This window comes from Dendrobates tinctorius, unplaced genomic scaffold (genome assembly GCF_039654945.1).
Source record: "Dendrobates tinctorius isolate UK_male_01 unplaced genomic scaffold, ASM3965494v1 ptg000062l, whole genome shotgun sequence".
NCBI classification, from domain to species: domain Eukaryota; kingdom Metazoa; phylum Chordata; class Amphibia; order Anura; family Dendrobatidae; genus Dendrobates; species Dendrobates tinctorius.
The window spans coordinates 20,490,017-20,513,016 of record NW_027361730.1 but is presented as its reverse complement, the minus strand read 5'-3'; the positions used below and the strand labels follow the sequence as shown (position 1 = coordinate 20,513,016).

The 23,000-nt window shown below is 43.2% G+C and overlaps 1 protein-coding gene across 2 annotated transcripts in view; it reads left to right on the top strand.

Annotated features, from left to right (window-relative positions):
- The window catches only part of LOC141092980 (mucosa-associated lymphoid tissue lymphoma translocation protein 1-like), a 102,203-nt gene that overhangs the window by 75,786 nt on the left and 3,417 nt on the right, over positions 1-23,000 (top strand). For both annotated transcript variants that reach the window (XM_073579365.1, XM_073579364.1), the window contains exons 12-15: positions 2,736-2,863; positions 12,584-12,724; positions 19,923-20,074; positions 22,855-22,968. In XM_073579365.1, coding sequence (XP_073435466.1) covers positions 2,736-2,863; positions 12,584-12,724; positions 19,923-20,074; positions 22,855-22,968 — 535 coding nt within the window. The remainder of the gene's footprint in view (positions 1-2,735; positions 2,864-12,583; positions 12,725-19,922; positions 20,075-22,854; positions 22,969-23,000) is intronic.

Here is a 23,000-nt window from a genome sequence, read left to right as displayed (position 1 = left end):
AGCGCGACGTCCTCAGCGATCTTTGGTGCAAAGCATTACTGGGACCGCGATGCCGGGCGCGTGGTTAGAGAAGGGAAGTTCGGGGGCCATCCGAAGGTGAGTATCTCACTATTTTTTATTTTAATTCTATTTTTTTACATCTTAATGGTACCCAGGGTCTGGAGGAGTCTCCACTCCTCCGGACCCTGGTTACCATCCGCACATTAGGTCGCGACCAATCAACGACACAGGAGGCTGCACTGCGCCTGTTGCTGATTGGTCGCGGCCGTTAAGCGAGGCGGGATTTCTGTTACAGACAGACAGAATTAGACAATTATATAGTAGATAAGGGGACAATACAATTATCTCTCTGAGGATCTGTTTATACCAAGAATGGTGACAGTCACAAGGGGGCATTCTCTGCGTCTGGAGAAGAGAAGGTTTTTCCACCAACATAGAAGAGGATTCTTTACTGTTAGGAGAGTGAGAATCTGGAATTCCTTGCCTGAGGAGGTGGTGATGGTGAACTCTGCTGAGGGGTTCAAGAGAGGCCTGGATGTCTTCCTGGAGCGTAACAATATTGTATCTTCCAGTTATTAGGTTCTTTAGAAGGACGTAGATCTGGGGATTTATTTTGACGAAATATAGGCTGAACTGGATGGACAATTGTCTTTTTTCGGCCTTGCTAACTATGTTACTAAGTATAACTTGTAATTTATTCATTGAAATCGCTGAACATTCTTGACAAAGCTGTCCGGTTAGCGGTCCTAGTCAGTGGTTGACAGCTCTCTGCATGTGCTCCTATAAAGGAAAGTCTGATTAGGACTATCAAATTGAATCCTATTCCCAGAATGTGCAGTAAATAATCATACCTTTTTTCTCTCCTCTTTTTTAATTTTCTTTTTTTTTTTATTTTATCTTCCCCTTTTGTTGCTTACCGATCTTTGCTCTACCTTTCTTTAACCCCCATCCCTTTTTTCCCATGTTGTTCACCTCTTTTTTTCTTCTTTTAATGTTTCTTTCCATCAGCAGTGAAATCATTTGAAGGCACATGATAATTGTTTCCTTTTTGTTCCTACACTGATTGTAAACTAGCAGTGGGTAAAACCAGACTGTCGGATAATGGATAGGTAGTGGACTAAGAAAAGTAGGAACCTTTCTGAATTTACCACAACGATAAGGCTCCTACTTGTCCTTTGGTACAGGTATAAAAGTGCACAAGGTCCCTGTTGCTATTCAAGAAAATGCCAAAATTCTAAATGGAGCATGGGGCACCATTAGAGAGTTCTCATTTCAGTCCCAGAGCTTTGGCATTTACCAATTGAGGAGTACCAGAAGAAACATGATTAAACTCAAAACCTTAAATTACATACTGCAGCTATTTACACTTAGGAATATAGATAATGCCAGGGGCAGACATATCATTGGTGCAAACTGTGCAGCTACACAGGAGCTCAAAAGGTAAGGAGGCCATGTCCACCTCCAAAGCAGCAAGTAGTTTCTACTATAGTCATAACTACTGGACTGCAAAGGGTCCATATACCGTCCTTGCACATGTACCCACCTGTACCACTACTCCCCTGTGCACCTGACTCCCCGGCAGCTATTACAATTTTGTTTTCCCCTGAAGCTCCGCAGCGTATCAGTCAAACATACACGGCAGTGATTGTACAACCAGTGGCTGACTTAGCTGCCCACGGTTTGGGGAGCATGTATCACCTGTCAGGTTCCCTTTAATCTCTACTGTGATTGCAATTAACAGGTGAAGTAGTGCGTCAGGTCAGTAAATGTTTTTCTGCTTTGCCCCCTGGGCAGTGGTGACGAATGCGACTGTTACCTTTTGGATTAACTTATTTCCTGTTTGTTGCTCAAGCAGAAACAGATCACAATAGTGTTCAGTGCGTTAAATGTCAACTAATAATATTTATTCACTTCAGTCAATTTTACTGTGTCAGCCAAGAGTTGTCATAAAACCATGAATCATAACCCATTAAATTCCTCCTCAGAGAACAATCTAACTTGTTTTCTTCTGGCCCAAAGTTTAACATTTAATTGTTCAAAAATGATTAATACTCATTGATACAATGTAGTTAAAGAATATATGTAATTTTTTTTTTAGTTGATAGATACAATATGATATGTCCTGCAGATTACTGGGTGTCCCGAGACCTCTGCCGATTGCTCAAAAAGTCGCTTAGAAACATGTAGCTTGTCAGGAAGAAGCGCCGAGCTTCTGTCTAGGCACGCATAGAGAAGTGTAAGGGCTCATAAACTTGGTATTGAGCCCATCACCGCCTTGTGCGTGCTCAGACATAAGCTGAGGGCTTCACATAAGCTGATACAAACTGCATGAGGTCAGAACGATAATAATTATGATTATTCTGTCCATAAACACCATGCGTCTTGATGGCAGCACATCCCTTGTTTACTATGATGATGTGATGATGATGTCTGTAAAGCGCTGTGGAATTAATGGTGCTATTTAAATAACTATAGTCAGTAAGAGGAAATGTCTTGACCTCAATGATTATTTACAAGCCCATATAAACTAATTAGCCAACGGACTAGCGTTTTGGTGGCATGTATAAGTTGGCCAGTGATTGAGAACGAAAGTGTGTGAAAGCGTCGGCAATCATTCTCCATTCATTGCCCTTCGTGTCAATTATGTGAAAGGGGTATAGTGTTTAAAAAGAATCTGATGACAGTCATCTATGTTGTTAACTCAAGAAAGTAACGGTCTCCTTTATTCCCTATAGAAGTGAGAATGCAGAGGCATATGAAGTTCAGGATGAGGCATTCAGCTCTGGAATCTTTATGACGTATTTGAAGAAGCACATTCTGAAAGAACAGAAGGTTACGCACATGTTAGATGAGGTCCTTGAAGGTAATTTATATTGTGAACGCATTAATTACAACAGCTTTAATATAATCGATGTAACCTTTACTATACTAGTCTCAAGACTTGGTATCCCTCCTGCTCTATAATCTCATACTGCCAGCCATAATTCTTATCCAAAGTCCTGGTTGTCTGTAGCCTTCAGCAGTGGAGCTTAGTGCATATTGATATACAGTAGACTCAGATAAGAGGTTGTCAGGCAGCATAAAACGTTCTTTGGTAATATCAACAGCACATGTGGGTTGCCCTCCCAGGGCCGTGGGGTACTCGGTACCGGGCCAATGTCGGCGGGATGTGACACAGCAGCGGTGACCCGGTCCGTGGCCCTGGGCGCCCAGTTAACAGGGGAAGTTTAATTGTGGAAAGAATTTAATGGAATAGTTCGTGACGCCACCTGTGGTGTTCGGCAAGTGAGATGTTGAGCCGACGCTGCGTGCAGATCCTCTGGGGCTGGTGGTGTGTTAAAGCCAAGGTGGTGAAGCTCCCCACAGGTGGAGCTGTAGCCCCAGGGCAGTGTAGATGTAGGGGTAGAGGAGAGGCACAAGCGGTGTAGAAACTGGTACCCCGATGTAGCGGTGCTGGGTGTGTTGGCGCAAGAATCAATGGAGGACACCAGGCTTGTAGTTCCAAAGCTTTACTCACAGTCTGTAGCACACACACACAGGTGCCCGCCTCCGTGCTGTGTCCTCCGGGTCAGGGACTCAATCAACCTCCAGGCCAGATGGAATGCTCCCTTCCAACACTCCGCCAACATGTGCCTTTCTGAACGTCTCCTCTTATAGCGCCTTTAAGTGTGAAGTACTCCCAGTACTGAGTTACACTGGAGTGCCTCCTGACAGATGTTCCCAAGAACACTACTTGTACAGTAGACAGCTGTAGCCTGCTTCGGGGACTCCTTACTCCTGAGTCCCGGCTCACTATCAAGGTTGCTGTTGTGCCCCCAAGTCTTAGTTGGGAGTAGTGCATTTACAGCCCACTACTCCACCGGTGTCTGCTGTAGGACCATTAGTATCCATACAACCTCGGGGACTGGGCCCCGGCCTTGTGCTTAGAACTTCTAGGCAGGGTTCTTCCTCTAACCCACGTCCTCTGTTCCCGTTTACGCCTACGTTCCGTACTAGTCCTTCCTTCTCATGGAAGATCAGGTTTTGGTTCAATGTCTTTCTCCTTCTTTCCTTTCCCGTGCCAGCAGACCCTGGTCACTGAGATCTGCTGCAGCACCTCCTTCCTCCATCCCTCTCTCAGGGATCTCCTTTCCTCACTCCTCTCTGAGTGACTCTCTGACTGACTGACCCACTGACTGACTGAAATCCTAACCCTTCCCACTCTTTTATGTATTCTAACTCCACCCACCTCCCAGCACGTTTCATGTTCCAAGCAGGGAGCAACCAAAGGTGCTCTGCTACACTCCAAGCAGGGAGCCGCATTGTGGCTTTGCTGATCTACCATGTTGTGTGGGATGCAGGTGTTGGAGCGTGGTCAGGAGCCTCCAATTTACCTGGATGGTGGGGTACCACACCTCAGGAGGAGGTGCAGTACCTCTGTGGCGACTGAGCCTCAGGGGCGCCACACATGCGTATTGAATCTTCAAATTTCTCAGCCACTACTTGATGTCTAGGAATTGCACTGGCATCGGCTGTACTTCAGCTGACAAATCTGAAAAAAAATGCAGACCTTGCTTCCATTTATGTAGAGTTCCTTAACCTCACTGGCCATACTAACAATAAAGTCTTTATTGTTAAAATGTAGAAACCATGTAAAGATAGGGTGTGGGGGTACCCCAGGTGGGGGTGGACGAGAAGGGACTCTATGTACCCTTTCAATTGTGAAGAATGTAGACAGTGTCCTTTCCCAGGACCTTAGGGAGCTACATTTCAAAGTAATTATTATTATTTTATATAGCGCCATTAATTCTATGGTGCTGTACATGGGAAGGGGGGTTACATACAAAGTTATAGATATCATTAACAGGAAAGAAAATTTACAATGACGGACTGGTATAGAGGGGAGAGGACCCTGTCCTTGCGAACTTACATTCTACGGGATAGTTGGGAAGAGACAGAAGGTCGGGGGTGCAGCAGCTCAGGCAGTGGTGAGGCGGCAGAATGGTTATTGCAGGCTCTAAGCTTTCCTGAAAAGATGGGTTTTCAGGTTCCGTTTGAAGGATCCGAGGGTGGTAGATTATCGGACGTGTTGAGGCATGGTATTCCAGAGGATAGGGGATATTCGGGAGAAATCTTGGAGGCGGTTGTGTGAGGAATGAATAAGTGTGGAGGAGAGTAGGAGGTCTTGGGAGGATCGAAGATTACGTGAGGGAAGATATTGAGAGATTTAGTTCAGAGATATAGGGAGGGGAAAGGTTGTAGATGGTTTTGTAGGTCAGTGTTAGTAGTTTGAACTGTATTCGTTGGGGAATTGGGAGCCAATGGAGGGATTTGCAGAGGGGAGAGACAGGGGAGTAGCGAGGAGAGAGGTGGATTAGTCGGGCAGTAGAATTGAGGACAGACTGGAGTGGTGCAAGAGAGTTGGCAGGGAGGCCACAGAGGAGAGTGTTGCAGTAGTCAAGGTGGGAGATGAGGGCATGTACAAGAGTTTTAGTAGATTGAGGACTGAGGAAGGGACGGATTCTGGAAATATTTTTGAGTTGGAGGCGACAGGAGGTGGCAAGAGTTTGGACGTGTGGTTTGAAGGACAGGGCAGAGTCGAGAGTTACTCCGAGGCAGCGGATTTCAGGTGCAGGAGAGAGCGTGATACCATTTACCATAAGAGATAGATCGGGTAGGGAAGATACGTGAGATGGAGGAAAGATAATGAGTTCAGTTTTGTCTACGTTGAGTTTTAGGAAGCGAGAGGTGAAAAAGGCTGGATATGGCTGATGCACACTCCGGGATTCTGGACAGCAGAGAGGTGACATCTGGGCCAGAGAGGTAGATCTGAGTGTCATCTGCATACAGGTGGTACTGGAAGCCATGGGACTTTGAGTTGTCCTAGGCCAAGAGTATAGATGGAAAAAAGTAGGGGCCCCAGGACAGAGCCTTGGGGGACTCCAACAGAGAAGGGGCGGGATGAGGAGGTAGTGTGGGAGTGGGAAACGCTGAATGTGTGGTCAGAAAGGTATGAGGAAATCCAGGACAGGGCAAGGTCTTTTATGCCAAGGGAGGAAAGAATCTGTAGCAGTAGGCAGTGGTCAACTGTGTCAAAGGCAGAGGACAGGTCAAGAAGGAGGAGGATGGGGAACTGTCTGTTAGCTGTGGCTGTGAGTAAGTCATTAGTAATTTTGGTCAGGGCAGTTTCAGTGGAGTGGTGGGGGCAGAAGCCAGATTGCAGGATGTCAAGGAGGGAGTTAGATGAGAGGTGGGAGGAAAGTGGAGCATGGACATGCTGTTCGAGGAGTTTGGAAGCAAACGGGAGCAGTGATATGGGGCGATAGCTGGGCATAGCAGTTGGGTCAAGGTTTGATTTTATGCGGATGGGTGCTATGGTGGCATGTTTGAAGGCAGAGGGTAAGGTACCAGGAGTTAGGGATAGGTTGAAGAGATGGGTTAGGGCTGTAATGCTCATGTTAGTGAGGTTGGGGAGCAGGTGGGAAGGGATGGGGTCAAGTGCACAGGTGGTGAGGCGTGATTTGGAAAGGAGATGAGTAAGCTCTCCTTCAGTGATGTTGGAGAAGGAGGTTATTAGGGAAGGGCAGAGGTCTGGTATGTGGAGCGGTTGGGGTGGTGGAACTGTGAAGGTTTGCCTTGTTTGGTCGATCTTGTTTTTGAAGTAGGTGGCAGAGTCCTCAGCAGAGATGAGGGGAGTTGGAGGTGGCAGTGGTGGGCGGAGGAGAGAGTTAAATGTGCTGAACAGTTGTTTTGGGTTGTGGGATAATGAAGATACAAGGTTTGTGAAATAGGTCTGTTTAGCAGAGGTGAGGGCTGATTTAAAGGCAAGTGTAGCTTGTTTGAATCAGTGAAGTCGTCTGGCAGGCGTGTTTTCTTCCAACGCCGCTCCGCGACCCTGGATGCTTGTCTAAGTTTTTTGGAGAGGTTGTTGTGCCAGGGTTGCCTATTGGTTTGTCGCACTTTGCCATGCATGAAAGGAGTGACTGAGTCTATGGCTGATGTGAGGGTGGCGTTTTAGAAAGCGGTGGCACTGTCCGTGTTGTGGAGTGAAGATATGGAGGACAGAGGTAGATGAGAGTCTGAGAGTCTGTGGATGTCTAGGTGTGCGAGGTTTCTGCGAGGATGTGCTAGTGGCTGGACATGGGGGGCAGGTGAGGAGGACAAGGATGAGAAGGTAAGTAGATGGTGGTCAGATAGGGGGGAGAGGTTGTGAGATTATATAGGGAACAGAGGCGAGTGAAGATGAGGTCTAATGTATGTCCATCTGTGTGGGTGGCTGTGGAGGACCACTGAGTAAGTCCAAAGGAAGAGGTTAAGCGACACGAGTTTGGAGGCTGCTGTCTGGTGGGTGTCAATGGGGATGTTGAAGTCCCCCATGATGATGGTGGGGACGTCAGCAGAGAGAAAGTGGAGGAGCCAGGTGGAGAATTTGTCGATGAAGGCAGTGGCTGAGCCCGGTGGTCGGTATATGAGTGCCATTTGGAGATTAGAGGGAGAGTAAATATGGACAGAGTGAACCTCGAAAGAAGGGAGGATAAGGGAGGGTGGGGGTTGGATAGGGTTGAAGAAGCAGTGTTTAGAAAGGACGAAACCCACTCCTCCACCTTTTCTGTTGCCAGGGCGAGGAGTGTGGGTAAAGTGGAGGCCGCCATAAGTCAGTGCGGCCGGGGAGGCCGTGCCAGGGGGTGTCAGCCAGGTCTCAGTGAGGGCCAGGAAGGAAAGTTTGCGGGAGGTAAAGAGGTCGTGGATCACGTGGAGCTTGTTGCAGATGGAGCCAGCATTCCAAAGTGCTCCAGAAAGAGGGTGGGAAGGGAGGGAGCGGGTCAGTGGCACAGGTTTTAAGTTTGAGGGATTGCAGTAGTTTCTCTTAGTGTGAGAAAGATAGGGGTGAGGATTAGTTGGATATATGAGGTGGGGGGGCCAGGATTGGGGGATATGTCACCAGCAGTGAGAAGAAGCAGAGAAAGGGAAAGCAGGTGGGTGAAGGAGAGTGATCGTCTTGTATTTTAGTAGGAGAGGTCTGAGGTTAAGGAGTATGTCTGCAGATGAAGCGAGGTGGGGGGGTAAGAGAGAGGGGGAGATTGTTATTTGGTTCAAGGTTGCAGGGGTTTGGGGATAGCGAAGGAGAGTGAAGATTAGTGGAGCAAAAACGGTGATGGCAAATGTGAGCATGGTTGAAGAGCAGGGAAAAAAGAAAAAGCAAGTGAAGTAAAGGCCCCGTCACACTAAGCGACTTATCAGCAATCCCGACAACGATATCAAGGTGTCAGGATCGCTGGTAAGTCGCTATGTGATCGCTGGTGAGCTGTCACACAGACAGCTTCACCAGCGATCAGCACAGCGATGCCGAGCGCCCGGCATCGCTTGCCATCGCTGTAAAAAATAGAATCAAAATAAAAAATATAGTTATTCTCACCTTCCGACGTCGCGTTCAGCCATCCTGCCTCTCTCCACGCCCCGATCCCAGTGATCCTTTGCACGAATGACCGCAAGATGTCACGGTCTCGAGGGATAACAAAGTCTCGCGGTCATTCGTGCAAAGGATCACTGGGACCGGAGCGTGGAGAGAGGCAGGATGGCTGAACGCGACGTTGGAAGGTGAGAATAACTATATTTTTTATTTTTTTTATTATTTTTGACACCTGATCGCTGGTCTCCCGCCTGTCACACACAGCGATGCGTGCTGGCCAGCGGGAGACCAGTGACCAAAGAAATGTCCAGAGGTTTCTTGCAGCGATCAGCGATACCGGCAGGTGGGCCGCTCGCTGATCGCTGTGACACACAGTGATCTCGCTGGTGAGATCGCTGTTACGTCACAAAAGTTGTGACTCAGCATCGATCTCGCTACCGAGATCGCTTAGTGAGACGGGGCCTTTAGAAAGCAGTGGTTAGTCTTACCATCTGACCGATTTCTGGACTATTTCTGGTATATTAAGATGCGGGTTCAGCAGACATACCAATTAAAAACAGAGGGTGAACAATGCATGAGGGTTCAGGGGTTCAGTGAGTATTCTGAATTAAGATGCGGGTTCAGCAGAAATACCTATGGATGAAAACAGATGGATCAGGACATGGCAGCATGAAGGAGAATATACCATGGTTTATCAATCTGGTATATTTCTCATCTATCACTTTAAATATGTTCACTTCAAATGATGTCACATCTGACCATGGTCATATCTGACCTGCTCTCTTCAACTCTTCAAGTAATCTGAAGGGTTTCGACTTTCCACCTTCTCGGGGACTCCCACCAAGCCCAGGTATCACTCTCGAGATGGGTAAGTCCGGCGGGCGGCACAACATGCCCAAACAATGGGATGGAATAAGGAGAGGAAGGCCATAACAGTAGGGAGCGAGGGATGGGGCAGCTCCTAACTCCAAACTGTGCCTATCACTAAGCTCCCCAATGCCCTATGTGGGTCCTTCACCACGCCACGTGCCTAATCCCTAGTTGTCCCCTCACTATACACTGGCTAGTGCACTGGCCGGCAAGGACGCTAGCTTCACCACTGCAGATGGTATCAACACAGGGGAAGTGACAAACACAAGACAGACAAGGAAAGGGAAATGATACTTAACTACTGCCTTTGTGGCAAAGTACAAAAACAGCAGAGGATACGGAACCAGGAACCCAAGCTCCACAAAAGCAGCAGATACACTGCTGGCACCAGAGAGCAACAAACTTCTAGGCTGGTCTTCATAGGAAAACTCTATTACCGATAGTCAGCTGATGCATCATGTGACTATTTAAAGGATGGTGAGAGTGTTCACCACCCACATCGGCTGACCAGCAACTAAGCAGCTGCCAGCAAGGAAACTGACATTAACCCTTGCTGGCTCAAAAGTAAAAAAGCAACATTTAAATTATAGCAGAACCAGAGCTGTCACAAATCCAAAAATGAATTGTGACAGCAGGTTATTTCTTTGACACCTATTATCTAGGTCATCAACTTTACTGATCAGTAATGAGATGTTGTGTATTGCTTTGCCAAGGTCTCGGGCCATCAGGGAGAATCCTATCTGCTGTAGCACTCACTCTCCCCTCCAACTACCTCTCTTTTTCATTGACTCCATGCAAATCATGCTTACTAAGAGATATATTTCTCTTTGGGCCTCTCATCTGCTCACTTAATGTGGTGAGAGTGAAGTTACAGGCATTTCCTGCAGTCAGCAATTCCCTAAGAGTGGGTTCAGGCAGTGGCTGTCCCTCATCATTAGAGCCCACTATTACCTCTTTGACATAGGAGAGCTGAGGGAAATCAGACCAGTGTTGTGTTGCTATCTTACTCGTGGTCACCCTAATCATCCTCTCTATATTCTGGATCCGGGCCAGGGCATTCCCCGCTGCCATCTGTTAGGGAGGAAGGTTCATCTACAGTGTGGGCAAACCTCTCCAGTCTGGATGCCACCTCAAGTGCTCTGCTGCTGGCGGGAGTCTCAGCGCCATATTGATCAAGGTCACCTCGTGGTCCTGCGAGTCTCTAATCCCTTTTTTACGGCGGGTCATGTAAGCAGGTGGCTACACCAACGTGGCTCCAGTATCCTCAAGGGTTTGGTGATGCAGTAGGAAGCCTCAGGAGACAGAGAGCTGCCGGTAGTTTGGGATGTTTGAGGATTTGTAGCGGGAGCTCTTACACAACATGTCTGCATCACATGCCGTTTAGGCCCCACCCATGCTATTGGGTTTTCAATGTTTTTTTAATGCTCTAAATGTAACAATTATAGAACATTATAAACATTCATTCTGATTGACGCCACCATTATTAATTTATCCCCTCCCTACTACATTTATATTATTAAAAACACACATGCACGAGAGGGGTGGGGTCTCTCAAATCATGCATAAGCATGAAAAAAACTGGATTAAAAACACACATGTGACATGCACAATGTGAACAAGTCTGTTGGACCATGTTCACTCCACCCTGACTGAAACACAAACAAAAAGCACAGAATGACAAATGTGCAAAAATACCTTGCAATAAGACATATAACAGTAGTCAGCAAGTGCTGATAAAAGGTAATAACAAACACAGGGTATTTAGTCTATACGTTTTTTTGCAAAAAAATGTATACCAAGCTGCCTCACCAACGTCAAGGTAACCCGTATTGAAGCAGTCTCTATCTAATGTATTTAATACCTGAACATATGAACTGTGTCTAAATGAGCAGGATTAAGACAGGCGCTTTCTGGTATGGGCACGTGATGCAAGACAGCTCCTTATGTGCATGTCACACAAGAGAGGGGTGGGGTCTCTCAAATCATGCATAAGCATGAAAAAAACTGGATTAAAAACACACATGTGACATGCACAATGTGAACAAGTCTGTTGGACTGAAACACAAACAAAAAGCACAGAATGACAAATGTGCAAAAATACCTTGCAATAAGAAATATAACAGTAGTCAGCAAGTGCTGATAAAAGGTAATAACAAACACAGGGTATTTAGTCTATACGTTTTTTTGCAAAAAAATGTATACCAAGCTGCCTCACCAACGTCAAGGTAACCCGTATTGAAGCAGTCCCTATCTAATGTATTTAATACCTGAACATATGAACTGTGTCTAAATGAGCAGGATTAAGACAGGCGCTTTCTGGTATGGGCACGTGATGCAAGACAGCTCCTTATGTGCATGTCACACAAGAGAGGGGTGGGGTCTCTCAAATCATGCATAAGCATGAAAAAAACTGGATTAAAAACACACATGTGACATGCACAATGTGAACAAGTCTGTTGGACCATGTTCACTCCACCCTGACTGAAACACAAACAAAAAGCACAGAATGACAAATGTGCAAAAATACCTTGCAATAAGAAATATAACAGTAGTCAGCAAGTGCTGATAAAAGGTAATAACAAACACAGGGTATTTAGTCTATGCGTTTTTTTGCAAAAAAATGTATACCAAGCTGCCTCACCAACGTCAAGGTAACCCGTATTGAAGCAGTCCCTATCTAATGTATTTAATACCTGAACATATGAACTGTGTCTAAATGAAACACACATTTGTCATTCTGTGCTTTTTGTTTGTGTTTTTTTTTTTTTTTACATTTATATTATGAAACAAATAAAAAAAATTTATTTGATAAAAAAAAAAGTTCTTTGGTTGTCAGCTAACTGAAATTAATGAAATGTCTGAATGCAGCAATTTTGGCCTGATTTCATCCCTTTTTTCTCAGGAGCTCCACTTCTCTTCTGTTGTCATTCTGACATACTGTAGTGAAAAGCTTATCATTGCCGTCTTTGCTCGGGATTTGAAGAGATGAACTCATGCTTTTTTTCTTTCAAGGTTTTCTTAAAGGCATTTTTTTAGAAATATTAGGAGAGGTATAACATAAATATGGTCAGATTTCCTGCTGTTCGATGTTTTCTTTTGTATATGCTTGATGTATGTACATAATGGATATTATATACTTAATATCTATGTTTATACGTGTTTGTCACTAAAAATTAAGCACCAGAACATATGCTAACGTCAGAAATAAAAAACACTCTTATCCTATATCCATCTAAATGACTGTGTATGAAATGCTTAAGAAATGTTTTATATAAAAGTCTTATGTGCACTGTTGACCTCTCCATTTATTTTAACTCTATAAAGATATTGGCAGAGATCCTTTGGTAACTGGCAAACAAGTTATGGAAATAAGACACTCTCTAAAAGAGTCTCGAGCTTTGACTGACAAGATCTACTTTTCGGGAAGTGAACATCTGAACCGGACTGTTTGGGAACAGTGTGCTAGTAAGTTGGGGATATGGCGCCCTCTAGTGTAAGCCGACAGTCTGCATGATTTTGGGGAACAGGTGTATTTTCCTAGCATTCTCAAATACCTACATATAACACATGAATACCTTCTTAATTACGTGAAGTAAATTGGGGTTCTGTATAATTGATGATACAAAATAATACCTATATAACATTTACTACATTTCGACCTTAATGCCATCCAGCTCCATGACATACTTCTACGTCATTAAGTGGGCTTAGGAGCTGAGCCGACTCCACATTGGGCAGGTATGACTCTGTTCCAACAGCAGCGATCGGAGATGTTTTTAATCGCTGCTGTTTAAACACTTATTGCTGCTGTCAATCTCTGACAGTGTGATTTAGCTGGTGCAATTTTGTTCGAGCGCCCATTAGTTCCCCCTCAATGCGATCATGGGGTTGCATCTTAGTGCTCTTCATAGGAGACCATGATTTTTATTATATACTGCAATAGTGATGTGCTGCAGTATATTGTACAGTGATCCAATGCAGGTTCGAGTTTCCTACAAATCAAATCCCTCAAAAAATTAATTTAAAAAATATTTTTAAAAAATATAAAAATTTGAATGACCCTTCTTTTCCACTTCCAAATAAAAAAATTAAAAAATAAACATATTTGGTAGCATCACATCCATAAAAGTCCATTCTATCAAAATATAATCATCTAAACTGTAAGTTAAAGGCTGTAAAGAAAAATAAATAGAAAAGCCAACATTTAAATTTTTCAGCATTTTATCTTTCTTGGAATTTTTTTCCCATTTTTCAGTGCATTATACACTTAAATAAATGGTGTTATTCAAAACTACAGCTTGTTCTGGTAAAAAAGGTAGAAGACTGAACATTGGAGTTCCAACACTGCTGAGGATAGCGGGCGACAAATTCATGTGTCCTCCTAAAAAATAGAGCAAATCGACAAACGAGGTTTCCAATGAACACTTTTTCACGACTATCGGCTTGTTTAAACAGGTCGGTAATTACTTGAAAAATGATCAGTATGCTGATTCAGGAGGTGCAATGATGGTTAGACGAGCATAAAGATCATCATAAGGGGCAGCACATCCCCCAGTGTAAGTGACAAATAAAAGATCATCATAAGGGGCAGCACATCCCCCAGTGTAAGTGACAAATAAAAGATCATCATAAGGGGCAGCACATCCCCCAGTGTAAGTGACAAATAAAAGATCATCATAAGGGGCAGCACATCCCCCAGTGTAAGTGACAAATAAAAGATCATCATAAGGGGCAGCACATCTCCCAGTGTAAGTGACAAATAAAAGATCATCATAAGGGGCAGCACATCCCCCAGTGTAAGTGACAAATAAAAGATCATCATAAGGGGCAGCTCATCCCCCAGTGTAAGTGACAAATAAAAGATCATCATAAGGGGCAGCACATCCCCCAGTGTAAGTGACAAATAAAAGATCATCATAAGGGGCAGCACATCCCCCAGTGTAAGTGACAAATAAAAGATCATCATAAGGGGCAGCACATCCCCCAGTGTAAGTGACAAATAAAAGATCATCATAAGGGGCAGCACATCCCCCAGTGTAAGTGACAAATAAAAGATCATCATAAGGGGCAGCACATCTCCCAGTGTAAGTGACAAATAAAAGATCATCATAAGGGGCAGCACATCCCCCAGTGTAAGTGACAAAAGATCATCATAAGGGGCAGCACATCCCCCAGTGTAAGTGACAAATAAAAGCTCATCATAAGGGGCAGCACATCCCCCAGTGTAAGTGACAAATAAAAGATCATCATAAGGGGCAGCACATCCCCCAGTGTAAGTGACAAATAAAAGATCATCATAAGGGGCAGCACATCCCCCAGTGTAAGTGACAAATAAAAGATCATCATAAGAGGCAGCACATCCCCCAGTGTAAGTGACAAATAAAAGATCATCATAAGGGGCAGCACATCCCCCAGTGTAAGTGACAAATAAAAGATCATCATAAGGGGCAGCACATCCCCCAGTGTAAGTGACAAATAAAAGATCATCATAAGGGGCAGCACATCCCCCAGTGTAAGTGACAAAAGATCATCATAAGGGGCAGCACATCCCCCAGTGTAAGTGACAAAAGATCATCATAAGGGGCAGCACATCCCCCAGTGTAAGTGACAAATAAAAGATCATCATAAGGGGCAGCACATCCCCCAGTGTAAGTGACAAAAGATCATCATAAGGGGCAGCACATCTCCCAGTGTAAGTGACAAATAAAATATCATCATAAGGGGCAGCACGTCCCCCAGTGTAAGTGACAAATAAAAGATCATCATAAGGGGCAGCACATCCCCCAGTGTAAGTGACAAAAGATCATCATAAGGGGCAGCACATCCCCCAGTGTAAGTGACAAATAAAAGATCATCATAAGGGGCAGCACATCCCCCAGTGTAAGTGACAAATAAAAGATCATCATAAGGGGCAGCACATCCCCCAGTGTAAGTGACAAATGAAAGATCATCATAAGGGGCAGCACATCCCCCAGTGTAAGTGACAAATAAAAGATCATCATAAGGGGCAGCACATCCCCCAGTGTAAGTGACAAATAAAAGATCATCATAAGGGGCAGCACATCCCCCAGTGTAAGTGACAAATAAAAGATCATCATAAGGGGCATCACATCCCCCAGTGTAAGTGACAAATAAAAGATCATCATAAGGGGCAGCACATCCCCCAGTGTAAGTGACAAATGAAAGATCATCATAAGGGGCAGCACATCCCCCAGTGTAAGTGACAAATAAAAGATCATCATAAGGGGCAGCACATCCCCCAGTGTAAGTGACAAATAAAAGATCATCATAAGGGGCAGCACATCCCCCAGTGTAAGTGACAAATGAAAGATCATCATAAGGGGCAGCACATCCCCCAGTGTAAGTGACAAATAAAAGATCATCATAAGGGGCAGCACATCCCCCAGTGTAAGTGACAAATAAAAGATCATCATAAGGGGCAGCACATCCCCCAGTGTAAGTGACAAATAAAAGATCATCATAAGGGGCAGCACATCCCCCAGTGTAAGTGACAAATGAAAGATCATCATAAGGGGCAGCACATCGCCCAGTGTAAGTGACAAATAAAAGATCATCATAAGGGGCAGCACATCCCCCAGTGTAAGTGACAAATAAAAGATCATCATAAGGGGCAGCACATCCCCCAGTGTAAGTGACAAATAAAAGATCATCATAAGGGGCATCACATCCCCCAGTGTAAGTGACAAATAAAAGATCATCATAAGGGGCAGCACATCCCCCAGTGTAAGTGACAAATGAAAGATCATCATAAGGGGCAGCACATCCCCCAGTGTAAGTGACAAATAAAAGATCATCATAAGGGGCAGCACATCCCCCAGTGTAAGTGACAAATAAAAGATCATCATAAGGGGCAGCACATCCCCCAGTGTAAGTGACAAATGAAAGATCATCATAAGGGGCAGCACATCCCCCAGTGTAAGTGACAAATAAAAGATCATCATAAGGGGCAGCACATCCCCCAGTGTAAGTGACAAATAAAAGATCATCATAAGGGGCAGCACATCCCCCAGTGTAAGTGACAAATAAAAGATCATCATAAGGGGCAGCACATCCCCAGCGTAACTGACAAGTAAATGTCCACCGATCAGCATGTATGTAGCCGATAGGCAGTCGTTTAACAGCCTGCATCTGCCGTCTAAAGGGGGCATTACTTTTTAAGTAGTATGGAATGTTAGCATTTCTAAATTTATGAAGTGATTTAATCAATTAAAAAAAAAATATTTTCCAAAAGTCAAAATATTCTTTTTTCAGTCAGTTCTTCCAAGGCCATGGGTTTTAATATTTTTAGTAAATTTAAAGATAAACTGAGTGATTGCAGTTTTACAATTTTCATTTTGTATCATTTTTCAACACTGGGAGAGAATTCTTGACTTATGTTTTAAATGAAAAGAAATAAAAGACTTTGTCGCACAGTTCCCTCTGATAACCTGAGCTTTCTAAGAAGCCGAGAGACTTCCTTATAATTAATGCACATAACTATTAGTAAAACATCAACTGTCTTTGGTAATCCCCATCTTAGTTCCTGTTACATTGTTCGCTTTAGGAAGTGGTAATGCCTACAACCAATTTGTGTTAACCCCTTTCTGACTGGGTGAGTTTTTGTTTATGTGCCCGGGAACATTATAGGCACTCAGGAAAATTATCACTAAAATACTGTATTTGTACCATAGTCTGTAAAATATATGTATGTGTGTATATATATATATATATATATATATATATATATATATATATACATACAGTCATATGTAAAAGTTTGGGCACCCCTATTAATGTTAACCTTTTTTCTTTATAACAATTTTGGTTTTTGCAACAGCTATTTCAGTTTCATATATCTAATAACTGATGGACTCAGTTATATTTCTGGATTCAAATGAGGTTTATTGTACTAACAGAAAATGTGCAATCTGCATTTAAACAAAATTTGACCGGTGCAAAAGTATGGGCACCCTTATCATTTTCTTGATTTGAACACTCCTAACTACTTTTTACTGACTTCCTGAAGCACTAAATTGGTTTTGTATCCTCATTAAGCTTTGAACTTCATAGCCAGGTGTATCAAATCATGAGAAAAGGTATTTCAAGTGGCCACTTGCAAGTAGTTCTCCTATTTGATTCTCCTATGAAGAGTGGCATCATGGGCTCCTCAAAACAACTCTCAAATGATCTGAAAACAAATATTATTCAACATAGCTTTTCAGGGGAAGGATACAAAAAGCTGTCTCAGAGATTTAACCTGTCAGTTTCCACTGTGAGGAACATAATAAGGAAATGGAAGAACACAGGTACAGTTCTTGTTAAGCCCAGACGTGGCAGGCCAAGAAAAATATCAGAAAGGCAGAGAAGAAGAATGGTGAGAACAGTCAAGGACAATCCACAGACCACCTCCAAAGACCTGCAGCATCATCTTGCTGCAGATGGTGTCACTGTGCATCGGTCAACAATACAGCGCACTTTGCACAAGGAGAAGCTGTATGGGAGAGTGATGCGAAAGAAGCCGTTTCTGCAAGCACGCCACAAACAGTGTCGCCTGAGGTATGCAAAAGCTCATTTGGACAAGCCAGTTACATTTTGGAAGAAGGTCCTGTGGACTGATGAAACAAAGATTGAGTTGTTTGGTCATACAAAAAGGCGTTATGCATGCGCTGTATTGTTGACCGATGCACAGTGACACCATCTGCAGCAAGATGATGCTGCAGGTCTTTGGAGGTGGTCTGTGGATTGTCCTTGACTGTTCTCACCATTCTTCTTCTCTGCCTTTCTGATATTTTTCTTGGCCTGCCACTTCTGGGCTTAACAAGAACTGTACCTGTGTTCTTCCATTTCCTTACTATGTTCCTCACAGTGGAAACTGGCAGGTTAAATCTCTGAGACAACTTTTTGTATCCTTCCCCTGAAAAGCTATGTTGAATTATCTTTGTTTTTAGATAATTTGAGAGTTGTTTTGAGGAGCCCATGATGCCACTCTTTATAGGAGAATCAAATAGGAGAACTACTTGCAAGTGGCCACTTTAAATACCTTTTCTCATGATTTGATACACCTGGCTATGAAGTTCAAAGCTCAATGAGGTTACAAAACCAATTTAGTGCTTCAGGAAGTCAGTAAAAAGTAGTTAGGAGTGTTCAAATCAAGAAAATGATAAGGGTGCCCATACTTTTGCACCGGTCAAATTTTGTTTAAATTCAGATTGCACATTTTCTGTTAGTACAATAAACCTCATTTGAATCCAGAAATATAACTGAGTCCATCAGTTATTAGATATATGAAACTGAAATAGCTGTTGCAAAAACCAAAATTGTTATAAAGAAAAAAGGTTAACATTAATAGGGGTGCCCAAACTTTTACATATGACTGTACATATATACAGTATATAGACGGATCTTTGTTATTTTCTGCCAGTTGAGCTATGTGAGGGCTTGTTTTTTGTCTGGTGAGCTTATATTTTTATTGCTACCATTTAGGGGCATATACAATGTTTTCATCACTTTTTATTACATTTTTACTGAAGATTCTGTTTTGATTATCCTGTTAACCGTATGGGTTGACTAATTTTCTGTTTTCAAAGAACAAACCTTTTTGAACACTTTGATACCGAATATGTTAATTGTTTTGATTTTCTTTATTTTTGGATTATGAAAATTGTAGGGATTCAAATATTTGTTTTTATTTTAATTTTTTAAATAAAGCTGGGCTTCAATGGAGTACATAGAATGTAGCCACATTCAGCACCCTATGGATGCCAAAAGGAAAACCCCATCACTCATATGACGCTGTCATAGATCATCATCCTCACATCAAAGGCAGCGCTCGGCAATTGCTCTGATCGCCGCTGCTAGATGCGGGTGCTGGCTGTTGGCACCTGCCACTTAGAGAGAGCTTAGCTCCGATCGATGGGAAAAGGCTTATAATTTGTCATCAGCGCACAGTGTGGCACTATGTAATCATGAGGATTATATCAAGTGATGTTACATCAGACCTAGGTAAGACCGACACAGCTAGGAGGATCAGGATAGTACTGGTAGGATGTAACACCTTTAATAACAGAAAAAATGGGCAAAAAGCTACAATTACTCTTGCTCACGATTTCCATTATGGTTGCTCTCTCAACATTCATGTCAATGGATAAAAATACACAATTCTGAACTATGCAACTTTAGCATTTCAGAAAATATTTTTAATCCGTAATTGTAAGCCAAAATTAGGAGTGGGTCCAAATACGGAAAGAGCACAGATCTGTTCATTATACTTTTTTCCACCATTTATTTTCCACTCTTGGTTTTGGCTACTGCAAAGAAACTTATCGAAATACTGGCATGTGAAAATTTGTGTGCTTAAAGTGGACCTGTCGCCATGTCAAAAATGGTCAGTTTTTGCTCTGATTTTATTCTTACTGCTCTCTTGACAATTCCATTTTTTTCCCTTTTTTTTAGCAAAGACCATAAACATTATCACCAAATGAAAGGACTATGTCTCTGGAACCATGTGAGAGATTTAAAAAATAAAACAGAATATTAGGGCAATCACAGGAATAAAATAAGAGCAAAAGCGGGTCATTTTTGATCTGGTAACATGTTTTCTTTAAACCATAGTTAAAATTAGACCAAAATATTCTTAAACCTTTTGTTCTTCAATATATTGCAGAAATCCCAAAACAAGTGGTAAAGTTCTCATGTGGAGTGGAAGCTGAACTGCGATTTAAAGTTGTGTTCTCAAACCTCATACACACTTTTGCAAAACTGACTCAGACCCCTCCTCATTTATCCGATGTAAGGATTATTCTCTACAAACCTACCGTAAGTCAGCATCTTAGTTCATTGAAAACTAAAACAAGGCTAAAAGTTGTTTCACAATACAATATATCCTATAATGGGTACTTTCTACTTAAAGGGAAGTTTTTTGCTAACTCATCTGAGAGCAGCATAATGAAAGAAAAGAGACCCTGATTCCAGCGATGTATCACTTAGTTTATTGGTTGCAGCAGTTGCGACTGTAGATGTAGCCCAGCTCAGAAAGCTAATCCCATCCACACCACTGATTAGCAGCTTTCTATGTACACTGTATATTGACAGTAAGCTGCTAATCAGCGTTGGGAGCGTGTTTAGGCCCGGAGGCATGTGGGCAGCTAGACCAGCAGTGATAATCTTCTACTAATAAAGCATTAATTATATTGAAAAAACAGCACACATCCTATTAAGTGACACATCACTGAAATCAGTGTCTCAGCCCCTACCTCATAGTGCCCTCAGATTACATAGCAAAGACCTGCTGACAAATTCCCTTTAAGAATTCACCAGTTATACCATCATATTGTTTCTAAACAGTTGCCGTCTAATGTTCAATTAGATCTTTACTGGGTCACACTATAAAGACCTCACAGGCCCAAAGGCAACTATTGCCCTAGAAGGGGCCACTGCCATGTAATTCTGAACAGTTGTTAAAATTTTAATGCCCAATTATCAAACCCTATTCCAATTATCCTGGAGATATGAGGTCAGTCTGCAGGTTAATAGCAGTCTAACATTGTGTGGCCGCCACACTGAGAGCCCCGCTGGAGGGAGGAAATTAACTTTATTCCTTCCAGCAGTCTCGGTCTTTCAGTGACAGGAGTGGGCCAACGTGGCTTCAGTCACTGCTCTGTGCATAGTAATCAGTGGCTGGAACTGCACCGCCACATTGACTGACACCTGACCCTATTAAGGAGCCGGCTGTCATTCAGTGCAGGGGTTTGGTTTCAGCCATCACTCACTTGCACTGAGGGGTGAAAAAATCCATGCCGGCCCACTCCTATGACCGAAGGCCAAGTCTGCCAGCAGCAATACAGTAAATTTCATTTCCTCCTGACAGAGGAGGACACTCAGTGCTGGCACCACACGTGTTCTTAAAAGGGTAATATTTCAGCAAGTATAGATTTTTGTTGTATAATGAAAAGTTCTACAATTTTCCAGTATACTTTTTCTATCAGTTCCCCATAGTTTTTATATCTATATTTGAAGTCATTCAATAGGAATGTTTATTATTTACTACCAATTAATATCTGTGCTGTTATTATGGTTATGGTCAGCACCCAGGTACGATATATTACCGTAGCACACATTGGTAGATTAGTCCAGTTAATTATACTTATAAAACACAGCACTTAATGCAATGCAACCTGGTTTATTTGGAAATAATGTATCCTTTAATAGGAAAAAAGAGAAAATTGAATATCACACATGTACTGATCCAATGCATTAATGATGTAAATATATTAACATAATACTGAACCAGCGGCTGACGTTTCGACCTAGTCTGGAACTTGGTCACAGCAGCATTCTGATGCCCAAAGAATGGCCTGTGATGTAGCGATCACTAGCGGGTTGGGGTGTACTTGCTTGGCAGCAATATAACATACAGGAAGACTCAATTTTCCTTAAAAGTTCACCTGGGTTTATTGCTCCATATCCCCAGCAGCACAAACACAGAGTAAGTCAGCCTTTAGATCCGGCAAAACAAAATAACCATGTCCATAATGAGGGCTTTGATCCCTCAGACCTGTGGGCACACAGGCTGTGCCCTATCCAGCACACAGGCTCTATAGCCTAAACAGTCTTTCATTGACCCCGGTCAGCACTACACGGACTCCTGTCCGTTACCAGTTGGCCACACCGGTTCCCGGATGCCTCTTGTCCTCAGAGGTATCCAATAAACAGTCTTTCACTGACCCCGGTCAGCACAACACAGACTCCTGTCCATTACCTGTTGGTGTCAGCCACACAGGTCCCCGAATACCTCTTGTCCTCAGAGGTATCTCACTGACCCTGTCAGTATCACTCACGGTTTCAGACCGTCCACTCCAGAGGTGTCTCACAGGACTCCTTCCTCTGGCTCAGCCTAGCCAGCACTGCAACCTGTGCTCAAACACACAGGCTCCGTTAGGTAGCCTTAACCACACCAAGATGAGGTAACATCACATGCACTGGTCAGGTGATCATGACATCACCACAGGTCTTTAAACATACACAACCACACACATATCTTCAGGCAAAACGGGGTACAGTGAGCCCCCCTAACCACGGTGCGAGGTAATTAGGTAGCCAGACCCTCCTATCTCTAATAGCTACCCGCAACCTGGACCCAAGTGCACTAAATGACATTAGTGCTCACATGCAATAAAGACAAAATACTCCGAGTTGCATCGCAGGGAGCATCCAACCCTGTGACAAATACCTCCCATTAACCACGCAACCACCAGTCACACCACAGGCCGTATGAGAAGGCAATGCAAGTGTAGGACTTAAATTGCCGTTTCTTACATATGTCTTGTTTTCATTGATGATGGGTACACGAATGTTCTGATTAGTGTACTGGATCACAGAAGGTTCCCATTGAATCGCAGCAAGGAGCTTGTAAACTCTAGGGCATTGATACAAAAAAATATCTAACAAATGATAATTTGCTGAAAATGAAATACCTCTTTAAGTTACGCTATTCCTTTAAAGAGTTATCAAAATACGCTTGCCCAATTCAAATGCTTTCTTTATTTTAATATTCCAGACACTTGTTAAACATCTAATTGTCCATTTGTGTCAATTAGGATTCTGTGGAATTATCAGACAACAGACTTGATCCGGTAGATTCCCTGCTGACCATGGATGAAGATGGAGAAGTGGACTATATGCTCAGGCTTTGCAGCCTCCAGAAGTACAAGGTGAGGAATAACCAACAGCTTTTATACTTGGC